Below are 19,998 nucleotides of genomic sequence, written 5' to 3'. Positions count from 1 at the left end.
ATTTTTCAATGTAATATGGAGTAATTGAGGATTCCCCTTTTTGAACTATCTAGTACAAGCAGAATATCTGTCGTGTGACTGAATCAACTGGACAGCAACAGAAGATTCATTCTGCAAGGCCAGCCTCTGTTAATTAACGCGAATACAGCCAAATATCCTCAACGTGATTCTTTTTTCTGTGTTCATTGATTTAGCGCCAATAGTTCAGTGTGATTGTGTAATTCAGTTAGGAGTCCAACAGAGATCAGCCATGAGAGATAAGTGGCTCTTTGTGTCTTGTTTACCAAGAAGAACCCGTCCCCTTACCATACACACAGGGAGGGACACGGCCTTACACACACCACACACACACTGTCTCACACCTAAAGCACCTTCCGTTCTGTCAACAATACACAATGGGTTCATTCTCAGGCGTTTCCGAGAAAGACACCTTAATTATAGTCAGGCATCTGTATAAGAACTCCCTCAGGATCCTGGGTCCTTCCATAATTCATGTCACCCACATGATGCCAAATATTACACTACAGCAGGATACGACCAGGGAATTACTGAGGCAGTCAATATTTAATGGAGGGACTAGCTGTGTGTGTGTGTGTGTGTGTGTGTGTGTGTGTGTGTGTGTGTGTGTGTGTGTGTGTGTGTGTGTGTGTGTGTGTGTGTGTGTGTGTGCGTGTGTGCGTGTGTGTGTGTGGCGTGTGCGTGTGTGTGCCTGTGTTCAGCCCTGATGTTCATGAAAAGAATACTCTGTGGTTAATGTTGGCTCTATCTTCAACAAATCCTTTCTGTTTAAAGAAAGCAGAAAGGTCTTTCAGGGAAACATAACAGCCTAGACATTGACATACACAGCTTTCAATCCAAGAGTACTGAATAGCGTTTTGTCTGTTCGAAATCATTTTTCTATCGAGTCAACTAACTATATTCTAGAGGATTTGTTACAGCATCCCTCCCAGGTAAGAAACATCATCCAAGGTCAAATAACAAGCTCTAGATACAGCTAGAAACCTGGAGGGTTATAAACATTAAAGTATTCAATATTTAATGTTGTTGAATGTCGATGTACTTGGTCTAGGATCTGAAGGGCAACGAGCAGCAGTAACCTATATTTCACCAACATTTCCTTTAGCATTCATTACTACTGTCCTTGAAGCATTGTACTGATCAATAGTGTATTAACGGTGGTGGGAACAGTGGCTCAACAGACTAACTCTGTCCTGTTCGCTCTGTTCTGTTGCCTTGGCCACTTCAAGTACCGCTGCCCTTAGTGACGTCACCGTCACACCAATTATGACTTGGCCCTGTGGCTGGAATGGTAGGGTCGTAAGGTCGAGGAGATGGATGGAGAGAAAGACGGAGAGGTAGAGAGTAAAAAAGGAGCGGGCATGAAGGTTTTTTGAAAGAGGGATGGACGGAGGGTGGGATAGAGGGAGGGAGGGTGGGATAGAGGGAGGGAGGGTGGGATAGAGAGAGGGAGGGTGGGATAGAGGGAGGGAGGGTGGGATAGAGGGAGGGATGAAATTGTGTTTCCAAAATCTCACCCTTGGCACGGCTCCGACTCGAATACTGTTGATCAGAGAACATTCTAGAACCTGGCCCTCCTGTAGAGAAAGAAACAGATGGAGGGATATAGAAGAGAGAAAGAAGAGAGAGAAAGAAAGAAAGAAAGAAAGAAAGAAAGAAAGAAAGAAAGAAAGAAAGAAAGAAAGAAAGAAAGAAAGAAAGAAGAGAAAGAAAGAAAGAAAGAAAGAAAGAAAGAAGAGAGAGGGAGGGAGACAGAGAGAGAGAGAAAATAGAGATCTCGTCATTGCCAAATAAAACAGACATACTCCGACCCAACCCCACCTCACCTAGCTTTGTCTGATTACTGTAGCAACCTGACTGTCACTTCCAGAAGTCCCATAGACATTTTGTCTACATCTAGTGACAAGATATGGCTGTTCTCAAGGACACACCCCATGTAGCATGGATAAATACAGTACTTTAGAGAGATACAGTAATATTATATATTGCTATCCTCTTACACAACGGCTAAATCACAATGGTGTGACGGATAACAATGGGCTTCCTCTCCAACCAGCATGACCTTAAACCATCAGTAGCCAACCCTCCTAATTGGAAGAATCAGGTGTGCTAGAGCAGGGCTAGAACAAAAGCCTGCACACCCAGTATCTAACTCGCCAGGAGTAGTGTATAGGCTACCACTGCCTTGTAAGTGGTGATAAATCCTGTAGTTAGCGAGGATAACTGTTAGTGAGGATATGGGCCCTCCTCTATAGGGAGGGTTCATTTCACACAGCCCTCTCAATGGCATCGTTTGGATAGTTCTTCAGTTATGGCTAAGTCAAGTTATGTCTCAAGCTATTCATTCCATTCATATGGAGAGCCTGTTCATTCCTAATGCTCTCCATGTGAATGGAAGAGACTGATTTACAAGAACCTACTGTTGGAAAAGGAGAATAGTGTTGAAAAGGACCTTGCAATCGAAACGTCAACAACACATAACGGACTGCATTCTATCCTGTTGACTGTTTTTCTACAGTACCATCCTCTCTAAATACCCTTCAGTCTTTCCTTTCCTCTCTCTGTCAATAAACTCCATTCTATACCACTGTCTTTCTTTCTCTCTGTCAATAAACTCCATTCTATACCACTGTCTTCCTTTCTCTCTGTCAATAAACTCCATTCTATACCACTGTCTTTCTTTCTCTCTGTCAATAAACTCCATTCTATACCACTGTCTTTCTTTCTCTCTGTCAATAAACTCCATTCTATACCACTGTCTTTCTTTCTCTCTGTCAATAAACTCCATTCTATACCACTGTCTTTCTTTCTCTCTGTCAATAAACTCCATTCTATACCACTGTCTTTCTTTCTCTCTGTCAATAAACTCCATTCTATACCACTGTCTTCCTTTCTCTCTGTCAATAAACTCCATTCTATACCACTGTCTTTCTTTCTCTCTGTGAATAAACTCCATTCTATACCACTGTCTTTCTTTCTCTCTGTCAATAAACTCCATTCTATACCACTGTCTTTCTTTCTCTCTGTCAATAAACTCCATTCTATACCACTGTCTTTCTTTCTCTCTGTCAATAAACTCCATTCTATACCACTGTCTTTCTTTCTCTCTGTCAATAAACTCCATTCTATACCACTGTCTTTCTTTCTCTCTGTCAATAAACTCCATTCTATACCACTGTCTTTCTTTCTCTCTGTGAATAAACTCCATTCTATACCACTGTCTTTCTTTCTCTCTGTCAATAAACTCCATTCTATACCACTGTCTTTCATTCTCTCTGTCAATAAACTCCATTCTATACCACTGTCTTTCTTTCTCTCTGTGAATAAACTCCATTCTATACCACTGTCTTTCTTTCTCTCTGTCAATAAACTCCATTCTATACCACTGTCTTTCTTTCTCTCTGTGAATAAACTCAGAACACTAAGACAGGGCTCTGCATTGAGTGAGAGGTTGAGACCAGAGACGTTTATATTCACTGCTCTGGTTGAGAGACTGTACCTTTCCGTCGCTCTTCCATGTGATGAAGAAGCCAAACTCGTCCACTTTGACCAGACAGTTGGGCTCAAACAGAAACGGGTCCTGCAAGAAGACAGAAGCATTTTAATAAGAGAGCAGTGTCATCAATCAGAGGTTTTATTTGACATCCAAGGACATTACACACCCTCCATTACCTAGCTAGCACACACGGCTTATGGAACAAGATAAACACCATCGATAATTCATTTGTAAAGAAGTAACACACACACACACACGCGTGCAAGGAGAACACACACACACGTAGGTGAGGAGACACATACACAAGGAAAACACGCACACACAAAACACACACACACACACACCTACAGCCTGTGAGTGCAGGACAGGAGGACCTAGCACTAAAACAAACAAAAACACAGGAATGTGAATATCAGGAAGTGTTGAATGTGTACCATACAACAATCAACCGTAACCTTGGTGACAGAACATAACCCTGATTAACGTAGCAAGCAACACTCACTGGTCTACTGGACATATAATAAAATAGCAATTATCCAGGCTAGTAGTATTACACTTCCTCTTACATGTTTACTGGGACTTTATGTGACATTGGAGACTGAAGAGTCTGAAGTTATATTTACTTAGACAAATACCAAAATAGTTCCTAACCTACTAATTAAAACCCCTAACTTAAAGGTTAGAGCTGTGCTTTATTTACAGTGTACTTAATGTGGTAAACCACCCAGTTTGAAATCCCTGAGACTGTCTTTAGTCAAATAGCCAGGCTTGTTTCAGGCCACTCTGTCCAATATCACTCTGTCCAATATCAGTCTGAAACACATGTTCACAACCCAAGGCAATGTGTGTGTATGCATGAGAGTGTGTGTGTCTGAGTGTGTGTATATATGAAAGAGAGAGAGAGCGAGAGAGAAAGAAAGAGAAAGGGGGAGTAAGTCGGGGTGGGCTGGCGACAGAGTAATAGCAAAGTCACTTGGATTACATTCCAGTAGTCCATCCATTTATTTGCCACGTTCTAAGTGAGCGCCCATGTGTGTGTAAGAGAAAGACAGAGTAGGAGAGAGAAAGACAGAGTAGGAGAGAGAAAGACAGAGTAGGAGAAAGAAAGACAGAGTAGGAGAGAGAAAGACAGAGTAGGAGAGAGAAAGACAGAGTAGGAGAGAGAAAGACAGAGTAGGAGAAAGAAAGACAGAGTAGGAGAAAGAAAGACAGAGTAGGAGAGAGAGAAAGACAGAGTAGGAGAGAGAGAAAGACAGAGTAGGAGAGAGAGAAAGACAGAGTAGGAGAGAGAGAAAGACAGAGTAGGAGAGAGAGAAAGACAGAGTAGGAGAGAGAGAAAGACAGAGTAGGAGAGAGAAAGACAGAGTAGGAGAAAGAAAGACAGAGTAGGAGAGAGAAAGACAGAGTAGGAGAGAGAAAGACAGAGTAGGAGAAAGAAAGACAGAGTAGGAGAGAGAGAAAGACAGAGTAGGAGAGAAAAAGACAGAGTAGGAGAGAGAAAGACAGAGTAGGAGAAAGAAAGACAGAGTAGGAGAGAGAAAGACAGAGTAGGAGAGAGAAAGACAGAGTAGGAGAGAGAAAGACAGAGTAGGAGAAAGAAATACAGAGTAGGAGAGAGAGAAAGACAGAGTAGGAGAGAGAGAAAGACAGAGTAGGAGAGAGAGAAAGACAGAGTAGGAGAGAGAGAAAGATAGAGTAGAAGGTAGTTGCAGTCAACTATAACTGGAGCTAAAGCAAACAGTGAGCGACACACACACACACACACACACACACACACACACACACACACACACACACACACACACACACACACACACACACACACACACACACACACACACACACACACACACACACACACACACACACACACACACACACACACACACACACACACTGCAGGATGTGGTGTTTCAGTGAGATTATGTAAATCCTACAGTACTGTGCTGCTCGACACCAAAAATAGCGCTAACTCCCTTACTCTGAGCAAATACGGCTGTTCAATTCCTCCAGATCCATTGTCACCTAATCCCAGACTAATAATTAACAGTCCTGACATTTAGAGAAGTTGGAAACCACCAAGAATGCAATTCAAACTGACCCTTCACCTGTTCTTCCATCTGTGTTGTGCACCTTGCTGTGTAAACTGAGCTTCCCTTGTATTCAACTTGTAAAGATGTCTGTCATAGCTAGTATCTACAATATCATGCTGGGCTCTCCTTCCTGTTAAGAGGTAACCTGGCTGAGATGGTCTAGTCTTCTACTCCTAATGAACCTAAAATGGCTTTTAAGGAATATTTTACTAGGAACACTCTGTCCCTACTCCCAAACGCACACGCGCCCCCTCCCCCCCCCTCCCCCCCCTCCCTCCTCAAACACAAACACACAACTACAACCAAAACACAAGCATATCGCCACCCTTTGAATTGGCAGTGCAGCACGGTTTTTCATTGGTTGCTAGTGTTTTTCTGTTGTTGCTGGTTATGTTAGTTTTTGGTTCACAATATGCTATTTCTTTATTATAAAGACTCACTCAAACAGCAATAGGGAGGCAACAATGGGTATGCAGACCAGGTTTTCAGAAAGTCTTGGTTGAATCTTTGCGATGCGTATTTCAGTCATCATGCACTGTTTGAATGATCATTTCTAAAGCCTTTCCCCAAAAACCTTCCCATTTTAATGTGGACTGCAAAGTAGGACTACCTGACAAATATATCATGCTGATTTGTATTAATCACGGGGCATTTGTTTCGCAAACTCTGACATCACATGTAGCCTACACTGTACATTGCACAGCACAAAAATGAATGATACACATAAACCCTGGATGGTTGATGCTGTGTATTGGCCAGTGAGAGGCTTTGAATCCACCGGTCAGCCTTACTGGCACTCCCCAGAAGGAGCAGTCCTCCACAGGAATGAATGGAATTCTACAGTATTTCAATTAAATGTTTCAAGGACAAAATTACATGTATTTAAGTATTTTTCTGTTGTTCGAACCATTTGGGTCTCATGAAAACGATGGGTGTTCTCAGTTTTCCTCTACAAGACCTCACAAGTCTGAAGGTCACCCAATAAATTAATGGAAGTATGGAAGTTTTGTGCCCACCCAAAAAAGGGGTTAAATATGGGTAAAGATTTATCAAAACAAATTTCTGAGCTTTCTTATATGTCTCAGACATAGGACAGACACTTCAAAACATACTTCCTTTTTACTTCTTTTTTTAACTAACTGTTTTGCCATGTATGAATGTGTTTATTCAATGTGTTTCTATGGGCTAATGGCAGTAAGTCCAAATTCAATGTTTAATCAAATATTTTTGTATATATTTTTTTTATACCTAGTGGTCCTAAAATTCCAAATTGAATAGCAGAATGATACATGGTATCACCATCTTAAATATTCTATATGTTATTTTTGTTGTTCCAGACTTCCAAAGTGGTCTCCTGATGTAGGTGTTTCTCAAAATGTATACTATCATTCACATTGGAACAAGGGAGGGTCGGAGTAGAGTCCAAAATACATACTATCATTCACATTGGAACAAGGGAGGGTCGGAGTAGAGTCCAAAATGTATACTATCATTCACATTGGAACAAGGGAGGGTCGGAGTAGAGTCCAAAATACATACTATCATTCACATTGGAACAAGGGAGGGTCGGAGTAGAGTCCAAAATACATACTATCATTCACATTGGAACAAGGGAGGGTCGGAGTAGAGTCCAAAATGTATACTATCATTCACATTGGAACAAGGGAGGGTCGGAGTAGAGTCCAAAATGTATACTATCATTCACATTGGAACAAGGGAGGGTCGGAGTAGAGTCCAAAATGCATACTATCATTCACATTGGAACAAGGGAGGGTCGGAGTAGAGTCCAAAATGCATACTATCATTCACATTGGAACAAGGGAGGGTCGGAGTAGAGTCCAAAATACATACTATCATTCACATTGGAACAAGGGAGGGTCGGAGTAGAGTCCAAAATGCATACTATCATTCACATTGGAACAAGGGAGGGTCGGAGTAGAGTCCAAAATACATACTATCATTCACATTGGAACAAGGGAGGGTCGGAGTAGAGTCCAAAATGTATACTATCATTCACATTGGAACAAGGGAGGGTCGGAGTAGAGTCCAAAATGCATACTATCATTCACATTGGAACAAGGGAGGGTCGGAGTAGAGTCCAAAATGCATACTATCATTCACATTGGAACAAGGGAGGGTCGGAGTAGAGTCCAAAATGCATACTATCATTCACATTGGAACAAGGGAGGGTCGGAGTAGAGTCCAAATCAAAGTATGCAAAACGGAGCACTGAGGGCACTTCTCGAATGTGTACTCGGTTTGTACATATTTTGAAGCATGCATCGATGCAAGCTTCAACGGAAAGTATGCACAGAAATATGCCGCAACCACGTAAGAAATTACGCAACATTATTTGAGCTGAAGCGAGAGAAAATACACGCCAACTTTGGTTTGAAATGTTGCATATTCACATCTCACATGTTGCATGACTACAATATTTTATCTTGATACGTTAATAAATATATGCTGTGCTAATTTTGGAATATTTACCAATTGTCCCTCCAAACAATCAATACAATAATTTACAGGCTACTTGCTCAGCCTGCAAATTAAATAGAACTTTTAAATGACGCAAGCATCATCTGCTTTACCGGCCTAGTATTCTTTTCATTCTGGCCAGTAGCTTTCAGTTGGCACTGGCCAGGTGTGCCAATGGCAGATTTACCTGAATGTCAAGACATGCAAGAGCATGCTAATTTAAAAGATGGCTAGTCATTACTAGCCTGGTTCTGTATTGAATCTAGGTACATTATGGGACAGGAAAGTCATTATTATCAGAAGACATTTTGACCAAACCATTGCCACTAGTGAACAAAGTCAGTGTAGACCCCTATGCGCACACACACACACACACACACACACACACACACACACACACACACACACCACACACACACACACACACACCCTTGGATGGAGTGGGTAGAGAGTGCAGGTGGAAGTCATATATTTGTCAGGAGAAAGAAGAGAAGGAGACCCCTGGTTGTCAGACTCCCTACTCTCATAACTTTACATTCCTCTCTGCTAAGTGTGTGTGTTTGTTGAGTTTGTGTGTGTGTTAGTTTTGACTGGAGTATGGCTCCCTCCTCTGAGAGTTCCCCATCCATCACCACGCTCTTTAAAAAGAAAGAACACACATACACCCCAAACACACATACAAACACACACCGACACACACACGCACCGACACACACACAGGACTGCTAAGAGCACGCCTGGGGAACCACAGCGTTCCCTACAGGAGTCAGTCATCCAGCATCTGGAAATGTAAAAACAAACAGGGGTTATATCAACCTCCTTGCCCATAATGATATACTGTATTAAAGCCACCAAAAATAAAACCGCTATAAACACCTGTCAAACCAATCACAATAATGGCTTAATGTTGAATGACTCAACTATCTGCTGTCTCTGGCATGATTGATTGAGTAAGCAGCCAACATTAACACACAGAACAATCAGATCCTATGGTCTGATACACAAAACTGTGTGGATCTGAGGTTTGTTTTCCATTAGCTGCCTGAGTCACTGGCAGCTGTCTGTGTGTGTGTGTATGTGTGTGTGTGTGTGTGTGTGTGTGTGTGTGTGTGTGTGTGTGTGTGTGTGTGTGTGTGTGTGTGTGTGTGTGTGTGTGTGTGTGTGTGTGTGTGTGTGTGTGTGTGTGTGTGTGTGTGTGTGTGTGGGACTCAGTAATGAGAGAGGAAGAGGAAGATGACGTTAAGCATCAGTGAGGAGGTTACAGGAGGGGAATGCTGTCATCCATCCTCATCTTTCCTTCACAACGGAAAGATGGAGTGTGGTAGATGGAGAGATGGAGTGTGGGAGATGGAGAGATGGAGTGTGGGAGATGGAGAGATGGAGTGTGGGAGATGGAGAGATGGAGTGTGGTAGATGGAGAGATGGAGTGTGGTAGATGGAGAGATGGAGTGTGGTAGATGGAGAGATGGAGTGTGGTAGATGGAGAGATGGAGTGTGGTAGATGGAGAGATGGAGTGTGGGAGATGGAGAGACGGAGTGTGGGAGATGGAGAGATGGAGTATGGTAGATGGAGAGACGGAGTGTGGGAGATGGAGAGATGGAGTGTGGTAGATGGAGAGATGGACTGTGGTAGATGGAGAGATGGAGTGTGGGAGAGTGGTAGATGGAGAGATGGAGTGTGGGAGAGTGGTAGATGGAGAGATGGAGTATGGTAGATGGAGAGATGGAGTGTGGGAGAGTGGTAGATGGAGAGATGGAGTGTGGGAGAGTGGTAGATGGAGTGTGGGAGATGGAGAGACGGAGTGTGGGAGATGGAGAGACGGAGTGTGGTAGATGGAGAGACGGAGTGTGGTAGATGGAGAGACGGAGTGTGGTAGATGGAGAGACGGAGTGTGGTAGATGGAGAGACGGAGTGTGGTAGATGGAGAGACGGAGTGTGGGAGATGGAGAGACGGAGTGTGGTAGATGGAGAGATGGAGTGTGGTAGATGGAGAGATGGAGTGTGGTAGATGGAGAGATGGAGTGTGGTAGATGGAAGATGGAGTGTGGTAGATGGAGAGATGGAGTGTGGTAGATGGAGAGACGGAGTGTGGTAGATGGAGAGATGGAGTGTGGTAGATGGAGAGATGGAGTGTGGGAGATGGAGAGATGGAGTGTGGGAGATGGAGAGATGGAGTGTGGGAGATGGAGAGATGGAGTGTGGGAGATGGAGAGATGGAGTGTGGGAGATGGAGAGATGGAGTGTGGGAGATGGAGAGACGGAGTGTGGGAGATGGAGAGATGGAGTGTGGGAGATGGAGAGATGGAGTGTGGGAGATGGAGAGACGGAGTGTGGGAGATGGAGAGATGGAGTGTGGGAGATGGAGAGATGGAGTGTGGGAGATGGAGAGATGGAGTGTGGGAGATGGAGAGATGGAGTGTGGTAGATGGAGAGATGGAGTGTGGAGATGGAGAGATGGAGTGTGGAGATGGAGAGACGGAGTGTGGGAGATGGAGAGATGGAGTGTGGTAGATGGAGAGATGGAGTGTGGTAGATGGAGAGATGGAGTGTGGGAGAGTGGTAGATGGAGAGATGGAGTGTGGGAGAGTGGTAGATGGAGAGATGGAGTATGGTAGATGGAGAGATGGAGTGTGGGAGAGTGGTAGATGGAGAGATGGAGTGTGGGAGAGTGGTAGATGGAGAGATGGAGTGTGGTAGATGGAGAGATGGAGTGTGGGAGATGGAGAGACGGAGTGGGGTAGATGGAGAGATGGAGTGTGGTAGATGGAGAGATGGAGTGTGGGAGATGGAGAGATGGAGTGTGGGAGATGGAGAGATGGAGTGTGGTAGATGGAGAGATGGAGTGTGGTAGATGGAGAGATGGAGTGTGGGAGAGTGGTAGATGGAGAGATGGAGTGTGGGAGAGTGGTAGATGGAGAGATGGAGTATGGTAGATGGAGAGATGGAGTGTGGGAGAGTGGTAGATGGAGAGATGGAGTGTGGGAGAGTGGTAGATGGAGAGATGGAGTGTGGTAGATGGAGAGATGGAGTGTGGGAGATGGAGAGACGGAGTGGGGTAGATGGAGAGATGGAGTGTGGTAGATGGAGAGATGGAGTGTGGGAGATGGAGAGATGGAGTGTGGGAGATGGAGAGATGGAGTGTGGGAGATGGAGAGATGGAGTGTGGTAGATGGAGAGACGGAGTGTGGTAGATGGAGAGATGGAGTGTGGTAGATGGAGAGATGGAGTGTGGTAGATGGAGAGATGGAGTGTGGTAGATGGAGAGACGGAGTGTGGTAGATGGAGAGATGGAGTGTGGGAGATGGAGAGATGGAGTGTGGGAGATGGAGAGATGGAGTGTGGGAGATGGAGAGATGGAGTGTGGTAGATGGAGAGATGGAGTGTGGTAGATGGAGAGATGGAGTGTGGGAGATGGAGAGATGGAGTGTGGGAGATGGAGAGATGGAGTGTGGGAGATGGAGAGATGGAGTGTGGGAGATGGAGAGATGGAGTGTGGGAGATGGAGAGACGGAGTGAGGGAGATGGAGAGATGGAGTGTGGGAGATGGAGAGATGGAGTGTGGTAGATGGAGAGATGGAGAGACGGAGTGTGGGAGATGGAGAGATGGAGTGTGGGAGATGGAGAGACGGAGTGAGGGAGATGGAGAGATGGAGTGTGGGAGATGGAGAGATGGAGTGTGGTAGATGGAGAGATGGAGAGACGGAGTGTGGGAGATGGAGAGATGGAGTGTGGGAGATGGAGAGATGGAGTGTGGTAGATGGAGAGATGGAGTGTGGGAGATGGAGAGACGGAGTGTGGGAGATGGAGAGATGGAGTGTGGGAGATGGAGAGACGGAGTGTGGGAGATGGAGAGATGGAGTGTGGGAGATGGAGAGATGGAGTGTGGGAGGTGAAGAGATGGAGTGTGGGAGGTGGAGAGACGGAGTGTGGGAGATGGAGAGACGGAGTGTGGGAGATGGAGAGATGGAGTGTGGGAGGTGGAGAGATGGAGTGTGGGAGATGGAGAGACGGAGTGTGGTAGATGGAGAGATGGAGTGTGGTAGATGGAGAGATGGAGTGTGGGAGAATGGGAGATGGAGAGACGGAGTGTGGGAGATGGAGAGATGGAGTGTGGTAGATGGAGAGATGGAGTGTGGGAGGTGGAGAGATGGAGAGACGGAGAGTGGGAGATGGAGAGACGGAGTGAGGGAGAATGGGAGATGGAGAGACGGAGTGTGGGAAATGTCTGGTGTTTGAGCCGACCACACACACACACACACACACACACACACACACACACACACACACACCCCCACACACACCACACACACACACACACACACACACACCACACACACACCCCCCGAGATGTTCCTAAAGTGCCTGATCCTATTAGAGCATCAGCCGGCAGCAGACCGGTGATGGGTTGCAGGAAATGTATCCCAGTACATCCTTCTGTCATCATTAGTATTACTGATTTATTGATGTCTAATGGGAAGGGAAGTCCCAAAGGACACACGCACCCACCCACACGCACCCACCCACCCACGCACACACCCACCCACACACCCACCCGCGCACCCACGCACGCACGCACGCACGCACGCACACACACACACACACACACACACACACACACACACACACACACACACACACACACACACACACACACACACACACACACACACACACACACACACACACACACACACACACAGACATGTCCCTAAGGATAGAGGGATGACTCAACACCACCAGACTAAGAGTCTCCAATTGACCTTTGACCTAAAGCAATTATGGTCGTCAGTCAACGAGAGAGATCCCCCCCATGCATGTCACACACGTTGTCTTCTTACATCGTCTGAGGTGAACTTAGATGATACCTAGAGAGATACAATCGATCATTATTTGGAAGACAGAGAAAAGGGCTGTGTAGCAGTCAATGACCAAAGCGCCCTCTTCGGCCTCATGGGTGGAATGTTATTCATATTTTTCATAATTAATAAAGATTATTATTTTAAAAACAATGAAAATCTGGTGTTTCTATGTCAAACAGATGCAAAATGTAATACATTTCAAGTCTATGACATGGTACAGGTGTCTACTTTATTTAAGACCATAACCATGTCTGTGATGTTTATACTTTAGTTTCAACGTAGATTTGTTAAAGACTACCAAGAATCACTCTGTGTGACCCTGATTTAGCCCACTGCAGTAAAAAAATGCACTGATATGACTTTTTCGGCCGATAGCGATATCCAATATTTTCCTTGCCAAAAAACCCGATACGATAGCCGATATTAAACATTTTAGTGGCCTTTAAGCATCCTAGTAAAGTTAAATAGTTAACACACACACGGACGCAGCGGTCTGAGGCACTGCATCTCAGTGCAAGAGGCATCACTAAAGTCCCTGGTTCGAATACAGGCTGTATCACATCCAGCCGTGATTGGGAGTCCCATAGGGCGGTGCAAAATTGGCCCAGCATCATCCGGGTTTGGCCGGGGTACGTACACACACACACACACACACACACACACACACACACACACACACACACACACACACACACACGCCAAAAAGTTACTTTGTTGGCATTTACGTATGTCCCCATTACCAGTAAAACATAATCAAAACCTATTTCTTTCACTTACTTGCTGTGCTGTTTCATTGTTCATTTGTTCAGTCATTTTATTCTCAACCAGGATTTCATCATACATGACAAGCAGTGAAGTTTCAACTCTGTTTGTCCGTGGCCTCTCTTCCTCGGAGCGCATTGTCACTGTGTCTGTTTCCATCTTATCCAGCTGTGTCTAACGTTTCACGCAAACCCTGTTTCTTGTCTGCATCGAAGTAGCGGTCCTTGTACCTAGCATCGAGCATGGTGGTGACCCAGTAAAGAGAGAATGCCTGTTGAGCAGGCGTTTCAATGCCATGACAGAGGGTCTCACATCTGCTGCAGGCGCCGTTGATGAGCTTATTTCTCCAGTCAGTTGTTAAAATGGAGTTAGCTAGTGTGTTCATGTTTCAAACATGTTCTCAAATGCCATTGAAATGGCAGCAGCGGTATGGCAACCAGCACATTCATGAGCATGAAATACGGCTTTCCTCAGTACGAAATCCTCAACGACCCACTGTGCTGTCAGACTCAGCATGCTCATGAGGCTGATATCGCTGGTCCAAATGTCAGTCGTGAAGCTAATAGCGGTGAAGCAATGTTTATTAATTCATTATTATTTTTTTTTATTTATAGCAGTGACGCTATTACTGTGTAATTCCGGTAGGGCAACATCTGAAAAATAGCGCACTTGGTAGTATGTACCGGTGCTCGACCAGTCGACAAAAGCCAACATCACCCACGACAGAGAACGGTTGATTGTCAAAGGCAGTGAATTCCATTATCTTGACTTTAATGGATTTCACCTTTGAGTTCTCGCTGAAATGTTCTTACTCTTTCAAATGACTGCTGGACTTGTTGACTGCTCGATCCACACAGCAGACATTGTGTGTTAGGTTAGGAATGCTGTGTTGCACGTGTAGCGCAGAATTTTACGTGCCGTTATTACGTTATATAGGTATGCATGGTAGCTTTGACATCGGTTTTGCACATGGGCGTTAAACTAGACATCGGGCCGATACCGATGTTGGCATTTTTAGCCGGAATTGGCCGATTCCGATAAGTTCACTGATATACCGTGCATCCTAATTAAGATGTTAAGAAAACGAAACACAGTGTACAACACATTAAGAACACCTTCCTAATATTGACTTGAACCCCCTTTTGTCCTCAGAACAGCCTAAATTCGTCGGGGCATGGACTCTACAAGGTGTTGCAGTTCTTGACACAAACCGGTGTGCCTGGCACCTACTACCATACCCCGTTCAAAGGAAGTTAAATATTTTGTGCACACACACACAACACACACACACACACACACACACACACACACACACACACACACACACACACACACACACACACACACACACACACACACACACACAGCCCTTCTTCACCATCTGTTGCTCTGTGGGGCTTCTGTGAGATGAGAGCAGACTCTGGAAGAATCCTTCCTGATTAGCATATTTAAGCGTGTGTGTGTCGGAGAGGCACGTCTGCCATGTTAATCAACACAGTCGTCCCCTGCAGGCCTTCTATTTGCCTATCAGCCTGCGCAACAGCTATTATCAACACACACACACTTACAGCCAACTCCACGGGAGACCTCCAGCTTGTCTAGAATTATGCTGTTCTTTAATCACAACAGGGTTGATCATTGTTTTCTAAACAAAGAGTTGAGGTTTGGTCTTTTCAAAACCTGGCTAATGATCTCTTTTGTTAACTGTGATTACAGACGGTATGTAAAGAGAGAGAGAAGCCAGTCGACCAGGGCCACCATGGCCAGTTGCTTGCTAGTATTTTCTATCTGAGAAGTAAAACAAACCCCTGATAAATGACCTACTTCTCATAACACCAACCACAAACCCACAGATCAGTAGCGTTGCTCGCTAGCTCATCTTATTCTATTGCTATTCTACACTTGTAGCCTACCGGCAACCACCCATAGTTAGCCATGCCAAGCTAGCTCTGTGGTTTATTTACAGGTGGATATACGTTGGTTGACAAGTAAACTCAAATATCAAGTTGGATGGTGATCTGACGTCTTGTGCCAGTGGGTATTCATTATGTTTCACAGGCTAAAATCAGACAACCATGTTCTCGCCTTTTTAACCTCCGCTAGCAAACTTTAATCAAGATGTCAAAAATGTGCCAATGAACAGTTTGTGTACTAGATTCACCAGAAGCTTGGCAGAGATTCACCAAAGCTCTCCACCCACCCAGTCTCTCGTGAGTCCTAGCAGGGTAGAGGCCACATAACTAGCAGAAATACACACTAAGTTAATACACTAAGGAATGTATTCCAAAGTAACCAGGCTGTCCTAGTTAAAAGGCTCAGTTAAAGATGCCCTTTGATGTTAACGATGACGTTGTGTTTATCCATGGAGGGATCCCCCTCACTGAAGACTACATTTAAGGGATTACTGATCCTTATCTCGGTGTGTGTGTGTGTGTGTGTGTGTGTCTGTGTGTGTGTGTGTGTGTGTGTGTGTGTGTGTGTGTGTGTGTGTGTGTGTGTGTGTGTGTGTGTGTGTGTGTGTGTGTGTGTGTGTGTGTGTGTGTGTGTGTGTGTGTGTGTGTGTGTGTGTGTGTGGTACATCCAGTCCTAGATCTGCCATCTCCCAGCTAACTGGACTGATTGAGTAAGAGACGGGAAGGTGGGAGGGATAACATGGTGATGGAGTCTGCTGTGTGTGACACTCACAGCAGACTAATACACACTCACAGCAGACTAATACACACTCACAGCAGACTAACACACACTCACAGCAGACTAACACACACTCACAGCAGACTAATACACACTCACAGCAGACTAACACACACTCACAGCAGACTAATACACACTCACAGCAGACTAACACACACTCACAGCAGACTAATACACACTCACAGCAGACTAACACACACTCACAGCAGACTAACACACACTCACAGCAGACTAACACACACTCACAGCAGACTAACACACACTCACAGCAGACTAACACACACTCACAGCAGACGGACACACACTCACAGCAGACTGACACACACTCACAGCAGACTAACACACACTCACAGCAGACTAATACACACTCACAGCAGACTAACACACACTCACAGCAGACTAACACACACTCACAGCAGACTGACACACACTCACAGCAGACTGACACACACTCACAGCAGACTAACACACACTCACAGCAGACTGACACACACTCACAGCAGACTAACACACACTCACAGCAGACTAACACACACTCACAGCAGACTAACACACACTCACAGCAGACTAACACACACTCACAGCAGACTAACACACACTCACAGCAGACTAACACACACTCACAGCAGACTAACACACACTCACAGCAGACTAACACACACTCACAGCAGACTAACACACACTCACAGCAGACTAACACACACTCACAGCAGACTGACACACACTCACAGCAGACTAACACACACTCACAGCAGACTAACACACACTCACAGCAGACTAACACACACTCACAGCAGACTAACACACACTCACAGCAGACTGACACACACTCACAGCAGACTAACACACACTCACAGCAGACTAACACACACTCACAGCAGACTAACACACACTCACAGCAGACTAACACACACTCACAGCAGACTAACACACACTCACAGCAGACTAACACACACTCACAGCAGACTAATACACACTCACAGCAGACTAACACACACTCACAGCAGACTAACACACACTCACAGCAGACTAACACACACTCACAGCAGACTGACACACACTCACAGCAGACTAACACACACTCACAGCAGACTAACACACACTCACAGCAGACTAACACACACTCACAGCAGACTAACACACACTCACAGCAGACTAACACACACTCACAGCAGACTAACACACACTCACAGCAGACTAACACACACTCACAGCAGACTAACACACACTCACAGCAGACTAACACACACTCACAGCAGACTAACACACACTCACAGCAGACTGACACACACTCACAGCAGACTGACACACACTCACAGCAGACTAACACACACTCACAGCAGACTAACACACACTCACAGCAGACTAACACACACTCACAGCAGACTAACACACACTCACAGCAGACTAACACACACTCACAGCAGACTGACACACACTCACAGCAGACTGACACACACTCACAGCAGACTAACACACACTCACAGCAGACTAACACACACTCACAGCAGACTAACACACACTCACAGCAGACTAACACACACTCACAGCAGACTAACACACACTCACAGCAGACTAACACACACTCACAGCAGACTAACACACACTCACAGCAGACTAACACACACTCACAGCAGACTAACACACACTCACAGCAGACTAACACACACTCACAGCAGACTAACACACACTCACAGCAGACTAACACACACTCACAGCAGACTAACACACACTCACAGCAGACTGACACACACTCACAGCAGACTAACACACACTCACAGCAGACTGACACACACTCACAGCAGACTAACACACACTCACAGCAGACTAACACACACTCACAGCAGACTAACACACACTCACAGCAGACTAATACACACTCACAGCAGACTAACACACACTCACAGCAGACTAACACACACTCACAGCAGACTAATACACACTCACAGCAGACTAATACACACTCACAGCAGACTGACACACACTCACAGCAGACTGACACACACTCACAGCAGACTAACACACACTCACAGCAGACTAACACACACTCACAGCAGACTAACACACACTCACAGCAGACTAACACACACTCACAGCAGACTAACACACACTCACAGCAGACTAATACACACTCACAGCAGACTAATACACACTCACAGCAGACTGACACACACTCACAGCAGACTAATACACACTCACAGCAGACTAATACACACTCACAGCAGACTAACACACACTCACAGCAGACTAATACACACTCACAGCAGACTAATACACACTCACAGCAGACTAACACACACTCACAGCAGACTAACACACACTCACAGCAGACTGACACACACTCACAGCAGACTAACACACACTCACAGCAGACTAATACACACTCACAGCAGACTGACACACACTCACAGCAGACTAATACACACTCACAGCAGACTGACACACACTCACAGCAGACTAACACACACTCACAGCAGACTAACACACACTCACAGCAGACTAATACACACTCACAGCAGACTGACACACACTCACAGCAGACTGACACACACTCACAGCAGACTAACACACACTCACAGCAGACTAACACACACTCACAGCAGACTAATACACACTCACAGCAGACTGACACACACTCACAGCAGACTAATACACACTCACAGCAGACTAATACACACTCACAGCAGACTAACACACACTCACAGCAGACTAATACACACTCACAGCAGACTAATACACACTCACAGCAGACTAACACACACTCACAGCAGACTAACACACACTCACAGCAGACTGACACACACTCACAGCAGACTAACACACACTCACAGCAGACTAATACACACTCACAGCAGACTGACACACACTCACAGCAGACTAATACACACTCACAGCAGACTGACACACACTCACAGCAGACTAACACACTCACAGCAGACTAACACACACTCACAGCAGACTAATACACACTCACAGCAGACTGACACACACTCACAGCAGACTGACACACACTCACAGCAGACTAACACACACTCACAGCAGACTAACACACACTCACAGCAGACTAATACACACTCACAGCAGACTGACACACACTCACAGCAGACTAACACACACTCACAGCAGACTAACACACACTCACAGCAGACTAACACACACTCACAGCAGACTAATACACACTCACAGCAGACTAACACACACTCACAGCAGACTAATACACACTCACAGCAGACTGACACACACTCACAGCAGACTAATACACACTCACAGCAGACTGACACACACTCACAGCAGACTAACACACACTCACAGCAGACTAACACACACTCACAGCAGACTAATACACACTCACAGCAGACTGACACACACTCACAGCAGACTGACACACACTCACAGCAGACTAACACACACTCACAGCAGACTAACACACACTCACAGCAGACTAATACACACTCACAGCAGACTGACACACACTCACAGCAGACTAACACACACTCACAGCAGACTAACACACACTCACAGCAGACTAACACACACTCACAGCAGACTAATACACACTCACAGCAGACTAACACACACTCACAGCAGACTAATACACAC

General features: G+C 45.4%; 1 protein-coding gene across 4 annotated transcripts in view; it reads right to left on the bottom strand.

Annotated features, from left to right (window-relative positions):
- LOC106608040 (1-phosphatidylinositol 4,5-bisphosphate phosphodiesterase beta-4) overlaps positions 1 to 19,998 on the bottom strand; it is a 178,789-nt gene that overhangs the window by 74,429 nt on the left and 84,362 nt on the right. For all 4 annotated transcript variants that reach the window (XR_006770320.2, XM_082976989.1, XM_082976990.1 and 1 more), the window contains exons 5-6: positions 3,518 to 3,598; positions 1,536 to 1,595 (exon numbers count right to left, since the gene is read on the bottom strand). Coding sequence is in view for 3 of the 4 variants with exons in the window: in XM_082976989.1 (XP_082833115.1) it covers positions 1,536 to 1,595; positions 3,518 to 3,598 (141 nt within the window). In the remaining variant the exon portion in view is untranslated. The remainder of the gene's footprint in view (positions 1 to 1,535; positions 1,596 to 3,517; positions 3,599 to 19,998) is intronic.

Source organism: Salmo salar, chromosome 06, assembly GCF_965601325.2.
Source record: "Salmo salar chromosome 06, fSalSal1, whole genome shotgun sequence".
Taxonomy (NCBI): domain Eukaryota; kingdom Metazoa; phylum Chordata; class Actinopteri; order Salmoniformes; family Salmonidae; genus Salmo; species Salmo salar.
This window is presented reverse-complemented; position numbering and strand designations above follow the sequence as displayed.